A 9792-nucleotide genomic window follows, 5' to 3' on the forward strand; every position below is an offset into this window, starting at 1 on the left:
ATAGATGGAAGCAGGGGTAAATCAGGATCGGTGCTCTGCCTGGGTCAGGCATCCATGGCTGACCTGGGCTTTGAAATATGGTTTCACATTCTTCAGCCAGGGTGAAATCACCTTAAATGCTTCCACTGTGATCCCCAAACTTGGAACGTCACTAAAGACAGAGCTCATAGTGCTATTTGCATGTGTTTGACAGGATTTGGACCACATTTAGAATATAGCTGGCACATACTTTCAAGGCATTTTAGCACCATTGAAAATGTAATCAGATGTGTTTAGTCAATCTGCTGTGCTGTGTTGTGGGAGGAGATTCAGGATTATGGACTGGTGTCTTTGTCCTGGTAGGATTAAGGCTCTGTAAGGGGATCACAACATTAATATTCATACACACTGAGTGGGTACAGAAAGATAGACAGCCTGAAATCTAATACTGTTACTATACTAAATTACACTACATGCATTGACAGACAGAAGATGCTTGTCAAGTGCATCTTTTTAGGACTGTTTTGCTATATTTATTCACCAAAATCTATTTATAGGCTGGATTAATTTTCAATTACATAAATTAAAAATAATAACAGAGTGACCAATATTGCATGTTACATAATAACTCACTGGTGACTGCAGGGTGTATTGACGAGATATCGAATGTTTTATTGACATCAAGTACAAATGTTCATCTTAGTCCTTTCAAACCACAACATTTGTCCACTGTAGCTATGATTATAAAAATCATTATACAAAAAAAATAAACAAAACAAACTACAAAAAAAGGAGAAAATTTTTAATCCAAACAACACTAATAGAAACAAGTCACTGTGCAAATCTGTGAGGAGATAATACAATAGTGTTTACCAAAAACATTGGCTCCATCCTTGAAATAATTATAAAAAAAAGTCAGTACAGGCACTGAGCATATGTACTTGGAAAAAAATCACAGGGCAGTTAATGACAACTACCTCTATTTTATAATGCCTGAAAGGTTGTTGCAAAGCAGCAGTGTGGATTCAAAATTATGGCACTTTCCCAAAAAGCCCTCAGATAAGACATACCCTAAAATTACAACACCCTCTATTTTAATGCGCTGGATGAATGTAGCAATAATGCTGAAATGCATTTATGTAACAACTACAATCCAATCAATCCCGGAAGTAAAAGATGGCAATCACTAGGTGGCAAATAAGGACACAAAGGTGGTATAAAATACACCCAGCAAAGTCACCTACACACTGAATGAAATCAAGTTAGGAGTCACCTGCAGAAACGCACAAACTAGCAGTCCAGTCATTTGCCAGTGCCACCAGAGATACTGTACAGTGATTAAACTGTCTGTCTGCCCACCTGGCTTTACGAAAACTTACCGATGCCTCCTGTTGTGTCCTGGAAAACCATGCTGTTTACTGTCAGACTGATCTACCACTAGAGCCAGGAAGGGACGTAATTCCATTAAAGCACTACGTAGTAGTGGAGTGTGTGTCTGCGTGTCCTGGTTTTGTAGGTTATAAAAAGAACAATACACTTAAAGGTGATTATTTTGAAGTCCCAGCCAGCATTTACATGAAGTTGAATGTTTTCATTCAAGCTTTCTTCTGATTGCATGAGTCTATTTTTGATATATATTATCCTTAAAGCTCTGGGATGCCTGAGAAAAATGTAATTATGGTTAGTGTGCGCATTAATTTTAAAATACAGTACAGTTGGCAGGTAAAGGAAGAATATCTACCTATGTGCAAATGTGTGTCAATGTAAGGTTGCGGTGAGTTGCTGCATTTCGGTTTACACGGTTGTGGGGTGAGGTGGGTAGTAAACTGGAATATCAGGGTCACACACACTGAACCCAGATGGCCTGTCAACAGCCATGAGCTTGTCCCAGTCTTCGTGTCTCTCACAGTCCAGGAGGGTGAAGTCAGGGCTGAAACAGATCTCTATCTGCCCCAAGGTCTGGAAATCAGCATTCTGTCAAAAAAAACGACGAAGACAAATATCGTTTAAAAACCAACCAGAGTGTGAGTGTCCGAGTGAAAATTTGCTATTTGTGCGAAAAAGAAATGGGGGGTGGGGGGGGTTACAAAACACAAAGAGCAAAGTATAAATTCACTGTCTGCAAGAGAATAAGTGTAATACCTTTGAGTGGATACACTGGATTTTAGGTTTAACGCCGTAGAAGTTCTCTATGGCACCTTCAATTTGTGAAAACTACAAACACATTAGCAGGAGAGAGCAGAAAAAGTAAGTTAGAAACAATGGTTGCAACATTATGTAATAAATAATTGTAATAAATTAATTCTTACATAACACCTGAATTTGACATTTTGATATACTAAAATCTGATGTTTTAAAATCATAGACTAACCTTGTAGTATTCCTCTGAAGAAGGGGTGATGTTGAACTTCCTCAGGATGCTACAATAACAAAAACACAGATTTGCATTTGAGGTTTTTTGAGGTGTTGATGCTTTTCTTCAAGTGACAAATGAAAACAAGAATACAACGGTAGTCACTTTCTGTGAACTCCATTGTGGGTGGCAAATATGCCTAGGGTTGACAGGAATCAAGAACATCAAGACAATACTAGGACACATAAAAGTGATGTATGTACTGTATGTGTGTACATGTACATGTTCTGTACCTGTCCAAATCCACTTTGTGGTACAGCTCCAGAGCCTTGCCAAAGTATTTATGCTGACTGTTCAGAGATTCTGCTCTGGCTGCACATGTACCATGTTTGTGCCACTCGTAACTCCTATTGAAGGAGACAGACAAACACACATCAATAAGTTCTACTATAAAAATTTTACAAATGTATTATTATGACAAATTTTCAAGATCACAGAGCAACTCTACTGGACTAAAAAAAACACAAGTATGTCATCAGCATGAATAATTATCACATAGTTTGTAGTGTGTGATGATTGTAGTAATCTGTTATCTCTGAAACTCTGTTAAAGACCCACTCCCATGAAAATCGTGTTTTTCGTGCTTTTCACATGTTCCTGTGGCATTTTTTCTTGTGTTAGAGCACATATCAGCAGAAAAGGAAGTGCAAAATTGCATTTCTGAGTTTTTCTGCCTTCAAATTGCTGTGAACCAATGGCAGACGCAAACTGGCAGTTTCAGGGAGACTGGAGTTGACGTGTCACAGCTCCAGGGGAGGGCACTAGTGCTACAAGCTCCCGCCCCGCTCTGCATCTGGCTCAGAGGTGAAAGGCTTGACAGCTCGGTGTAGCTGTCAACCAGCTCATTGGTTTTAAAATGACCGAAAAGGGTCGCGGGAGTGGGACTTTAACTGATGAAGATGAATCTTCATATTTCATATTCTTTTTTCATAGATGTTTAGAAACATAACATATCTTTAAAATATACTGTACCGAAAACACAAGACATAACACCACTGTACATTGCTACTGTCACAGATATAAAATGATAGGAGCAGATGTTTGTTGTAATTCAGAAGTTGGTTGAACATCTAACAATAGGAAAGCTCAGTGTTGTTGGTTAAAACACTGTCGACCCCCCCAGCCTTGGTTTGACAAAATGAAGCAAGCAAGCATCCCATCCTCACAAATGCTGTAGGAACAAGAACACCTACAGTGGAAATTGCCATTGGACAAATCAGGATAAATCCTGGTGAAGGGCCACTGCATAACTCAAAAAAATCCATTAAGGTTTTAGTGGCTCTGTAAATGTCTTGACCTGCCCTCTCTGTGTGCCTGTCATTGAAAGTGTGCTGTATACAAGTATGTTCTGGCATTGGGCATCACCACTACAATCAGCACTATTAAAAATACAATACCAGAAGCTAGTAGATTTGGGCATAAGCAAGTCAGGCCAACTTTTCTCCATGTCAGGAAGCAGATCCTGAAAACAAAAACAGAAAACAAGAGAACATCAGGTTTTATCTGGTGGTATTTGTTCTGGAGAAGAGGTGAAAAATTGAATTATCTGCCTCTTCTTTGTCCTGCCAGTAGCTTTATTACACTGATCTGAACTGGTGTCAGTTTATGATAAATTAAACTACATCTTCAGTTTCAACACATTAAAGCAAGATAAAATACATGTTTGAATCCTACAGGAAGGTAAAAGATATAATACATTCTCAGTGTGTCTAGTTTTATACCTCTATTTCTGAAGAGTTGAAATGCCATGAATGGTTACACTCAATCCCTTTATCCGGCCTGGAAAACAAATGCACAATATTAGATAGATATATATTACATTATATCACTGCAGCAATGAAAAATGAAAGCAACAATGATTGTTTCATAAAACTGTTCTTCCATATGTTGGGTTTCTTTCCCAAGTAATGTAGATATAACACATGTACTACATGAGTTACATCTAAGTGGTCATTTTCCAGTCATCTGAGCAGTATTTTACACTACACATCCACACACACAGTTACCAAAGTCCATGAAGTGTCCAGTAGCTAATGTTGGGATGACAGTGTTCCATCTGAAACGAGAGGTACAAAAATTGGTATTTTTAATCCATCTGGACTCAGGTAGCTTTATCTCACTGGACTAAAATATACAGTTTTTTCACTATTGCAATGATGGGATATAATAATATAATACATTTGTTGTTTTGTCTGACCAAAAAACAAAGACTAACCTAACCATTCAGTCAATATAAGGAAACATCACAGCACAGCTCTCACAATGTTTCAGTCTTCATGAAATGGTACTCAATAATTGACGTATGAAATGAACTTTGAAGTTACTTAAGTATGAATTTCATATAAATGCAATAAATATCCCTTTAACCAAAACTTTGGCTGATTATAAAACCTATAATAGTCAAAATGAGACCTGGCTGGGACAAACGAAGGTGCAGAGCGCAAAATAAGGGAAGTAGGTCCTGTGATGTTTATGGGATATTTCCAACTGTATACTCTTGTGACCATAAATACTTGGCTGCCTAATCAAACCACACTGCTGACCCACAACTAGTCTCATGACTCAGACATCATATGATATTTGGGGATTAAAAATTGAACAATCAGTGACGCAGTGCATAGGTGACCTTCTGAGATATATCAGTCTTGGAAATGTTTACCAATTGAATTGTTAGATAAACAGTTATTTATTTACACTGCTCTCAATTTATAACACGCATACAGTAGAGAACTCCTTTTACCCCATGACTAACCTGTGAGAAGTGAAAACTGACTAATCTAATCATCAAATGAAAGTCAGGCCTGTCTCAAAATCAATATTAATCCACTTAACATATTAAACCGGCATGTGACATTTCACATTGTGTTTCTGTGATAAGACTGATTATATCTTTAAAAAGGCCAGCACATTTCAAAATAAATGAATAATTAAACTAAAGGCATGTATAGACACTCACAGTACAGAAGGTGCTGGGCCAGTGGTGGGTCAGGATCAGTTTGGTCCACATGTGTCTGAAATACACGCACAAACAATAACTTATTAGTCCAGTTTGATGAATGTTTAAATAGTATGATAATAATAACACATTAGTCAATTACATGTTAATTTAATAGACATTCAAATGCAGAAGCAAAAAATAGCAACTGATTACTCATTATAGACCATGTGCCATTGTGCGTGTATTATTTTGCTGTACTTACGGCGGTGAAATCACAAAGGCAGAGGACAGAGCTGCTGCCAGGCAGAGCAGGAGGGTTGAGCTGAGCCTCATGTCTGACCTACAACAAGATGATATACTTGTCAATAAACGGCTGCTTTTATCTACATAACTGGACTAACCCAGAACATCCACATTAAAACTACATGTAGAAAAAACTATACATTTGTGCTGTGGAGAAATTGTGCATTAACACTAAAGTAAAGTAAATTTCCATAACCATGGAATTTGATCATACCTCAGTTGCATTGTGCGAGTGGTTCATTAAAAAAACTGACAGTTTATTTTATTTATATATTTTTCTTCTCATTCAAAATGTCATTCATTTATCCATCCTCCGCTCCCACATTCTTCCTCAATCTTTGGTTATTATCTCTCTCCCGTATTTCTACAATCATCATTGCTACTATTATTATTTTTTGTTTGTTTTTGTTTTGTTTTGTTGTTATTGCTGTTTAGTTATTGCTGTCACAACTGTTATTTTTATTTTTTAATACTGTTATTATTATGACCAAGGTTACTATTACTATATTCACCAATTTCATTTTTCATCACTATTATGATCACCATTTATATAATATATTATAACTGAGTTACACACGCACACTTATTTCACATTGTATGTATCAATGTATGTTCGCTGTGTTGTCTTGTAAAAAAAAAAAAAAACTGACAGTAGCACACAAAGAATGTCAAGTGGAGAAAAACAGGTAGTAGTTTTAACAGGAGGAAGTCAGCAGTTATAGACTTCATGTGACCACTTAATTAGCTAACACAGGAAAAACCAGTAACTGATAAATCTCTCCCTCAGATAGACCACACAAACAAAACAACAACATATCATGCATCTGAAACCTCCTACCTCTACTCATTACCTGAGTCGTTTTAGTGAATATAATTTTGGCAGCACTCAAAAAGGGCTTAAATGTGTTTAGTAAGGCTGAAAATCCCTCTATCATTATGTACATGAGCAGTCTGTTGTAATATGACAACAAGGAAGCTATGGAGGACGCGCATTGCAAAGTCAGCAACAGTAACCAAGACGTACACTTTTCTCTACTTCTTACAGCAAGTTTAACACTGCAGTCCAGTTAAAACTTGTTGACTTCAACGCAACAAGCGAGCTAACATGTTAACACACTGAGAAGTATGTCACGTGTATGTTTATCGGACTGCTTTAAAGGACATCTAGGCTCGAGGAAGGGTTGGTTCACTGTTTACGGGCCAATATGAAGTAGGCTAAAGGGCACAAGAAATTAACATGTCTTAATCTGAAAGGTCGTCTAATACCTAAGTATGTGCATACATTTGTGAAAAACATAACCTAAAAAAAAAGGGATAATATCATTGTTTGGGGTTTAAACATGAGCAAACCAAACTGAACTGTCGACTCCTGAGTCACAGCAAACCCTGATAACAAGCAAGCAGTGTAACTTAACAATGAGTAAGCTGTACGTTAACTGAACTTAAGTTAAGTTAGTTTTCTTAATAACTGGTCTCACCTTATGCCGGATATATTGCAACCAAAACTCGCAGTAGTTTTCTGCCGACGCCGCTCAGTCTCTCGTTTAGTTCAGTTAACAAGGTTAGCTTGTTTACTCAGGATACAGTCGAGTCGGTACGGCTGTTGTTTATGTCCCACCACCAACCGCTTCACCACCTTGCCTCCCCGCTCAGCCAATCGGGAGCGCCGCAGACGTAGTGCGTCATCACGTCGCGGGCGTGAGTGGTTTGTTTGATTTGTGTTCGGATCGGACCGGCTGTTCTCTGTCCAACGGCATTTCAGCACTGATGTCCTGAGAACATGCTCGCTGGTGTGAAAGTGTGCTACTGTGCAATCGCCCCTTTCAAGACAGCTGGCAGTTCATCGTACAATTAAAACTCAGTGGGTTTTAATGATGATTTCAGTTCATGTTCTTGTCACATTTTGTTTCACATCGCAATTATCATAAAGACTTATTGCAGCGCCATCAGCTCTGGAGATAAGTAACACATAATGATTATAGGTTTGAATTTGAATATATTTTCTGAATTACTCAGTGCAGTAAATTCTACAGCAGCTGCAGTCCCTGGCAAGCTTCCCTCCTCTATGCCTCTAAGCAGAGGAAAATCCAAAATCCAAATAATTCCTATGCATATGATGAATGATATAGCCTATTCTAAATGGTCTTTTACAGAAACAGCCAAGTAATGGTAGCCTATGCCTTATTCATCTTTCTGTGACTGAAGAAAACTATTCAGTTGGACATTTCTCTTTGTACAGATGCACTAACGATCTTAATTTAAAGTTAATCGGACATGCCTGACTTATTAAATATATGAAGTGCCCAGAGGTTACTTTTAAATAATAAGTCATTATGTGTAAAATTAAGCATGTCAGACTCAGTAAAATTAGAAAATTCATTTTGGTCTGTCTCCAGGGACTGCAATGTCAAGAGGTGTTAACTGGAATAATCCAAATTTCATAATATCCAGTTGGAAAAAGCAGTTATTGACTGTAAGCTACAGCATTGGGCTGCTCAGTTCTTCTGTGTTAGAAAGCATACTCTGCTTTTTTCTTATTCTTTCTTCTTTTATTTTGCAAGTCCTAGTTCACTGTCAGCCAGCAACATAATGTACTAAAATTATCACTGGGCTTTGGTTACAGTGTACTACCACATGGCCAACAGGGGGCTCTTTTCAACCACAGACAGCAGATGGCAGTCCTGTTTTTACCACACACACACACACACACACACACACACACACACACACACACACACACACACACACACACACACACACACACACACACACACACACACACACACCACACCAATTACAATAGTTCACAGATTAACAACCTTTTGTAAGACATTCGTGCCTTATTCTGAATAAATTAGGCTATATGTCTTCCGTGTCTGTATCGTGTTTTTATCTTGCTCATGTTTACATTACAGGCTACGCCAAATTATAACCAATACTGAATTGGTATTGGATCTTAAAGCCCCCAAAACCCTGGCTTCCTGAATTTTGTGTAGGGTGAAGGTCATCCCCTGTATAGTCTCCAAAAAATCCCTTGCCTCTGTGTCTTTCTGCAATTACTTTAAATTTCTCTGTTTCTCATTTTTCAGTCTGTCTGTGTCACTCACACATCATCTACATCTAGTCCCAACCAACCCCTCACCCTGCCACTCTCTCACTCTGTCTCACTCCTTTTCACAAATATAACTTCATGTTTTACCATCATATGATTTCACCTCGGATGTGAAATGTATTTCACAGCTCTTCCACTGTCAAGAATAGTCTAGCTGTAACTGTAGCTAGTTTTATAAATAGGCACTGGCCAAAGTTCAGCATGCGACACAGTGTCTCAAGACGTTTTCTGAGTGCACAGGGAGAAAGATCTTGGAGAGGGACTTCAGTGTTAAGTGCACATAGATTTAAATGTATAAATTTAAGAGCTATATTGTGACTAAGCAGCACTAATGATTTGTGCTGTGTTATATAAAGAAATGTTTCTATTATCTTCTATTTCCATGAAGGCTAAATAACAGAGACACTTCTCTGTATAAGACAATACATTTCAACAGCACCACAAAACCAAATTCCTCCAACTCCCCAGTTGACTCAACACCGTATACGTAAAACAACCTTTATGAAAACTAAACATCATAACGTTCAGGGATGGAGGATTTATTACAGGACTGTTGTTTCAGGCCATGTTAGTTTTTAGCTAAGTCTACCTGTGAAGTGCCACTTACTTCCATAGTAACATTAAATTTAGAACAGATTTTGTATGTTGTATAAGCTCTGAAATGCTGTCTAGAATAGGTTTTGTTATTCACTAATTATGCCATTGTGCTTCGGGAGAAATCAGTGAGATCTGCCTGCTGTTGCACTGGTGATTGAGAACGCTCACCATATTGCTGTCTATTCCTTCAAGATAAAAATGACTGCCTGTAAATGTCTTGCCCCCTTCCCTCCTCCCATAACATCACCATGTTCACATTGTTTGCATTGTCTAGATCAGATGGTACACTTGAACAACCAGCTGTTTAGCATCAGTTGTTGAGAAAACATGCCAGAAACCAGCAGTTGCACTGACATGGCTTCCGATAAAAACTGTAAAGGATGAAAACTGTTAATCAAACAATTCAGTAGTTCTAGCAGCCCTGAGTCTTGAAGGATACTGGTTATATAT

General features: G+C 38.0%; 1 protein-coding gene across 1 annotated transcript; it reads right to left on the reverse strand.

The window, feature by feature from the left end:
- Nucleotides 1-511: 511 nt before the first annotated feature.
- On the reverse strand, nt 512-7208 carry rnaset2 (ribonuclease T2). The gene is made up of 10 exons (XM_085763281.1): nt 7112-7208; nt 5593-5670; nt 5349-5403; nt 4399-4448; nt 4114-4171; nt 3790-3854; nt 2626-2739; nt 2351-2399; nt 2122-2193; nt 512-1953 (listed from the first exon to the last, which is right to left on the reverse strand). Exons 2-10 carry the CDS (start codon nt 5661-5663, stop codon nt 1774-1776), a joined length of 714 nt encoding a protein of 237 aa, XP_085619407.1. The 5' UTR covers nt 5664-5670; nt 7112-7208; the 3' UTR covers nt 512-1773.
- Between the last annotated feature and the right edge of the window lie 2584 nt (nt 7209-9792).

This window comes from Trachurus japonicus, chromosome 3 (genome assembly GCF_045865225.1).
Source record: "Trachurus japonicus isolate A0001 chromosome 3, Traja_1.0".
Lineage (NCBI taxonomy): Eukaryota > Metazoa > Chordata > Actinopteri > Carangiformes > Carangidae > Trachurus > Trachurus japonicus.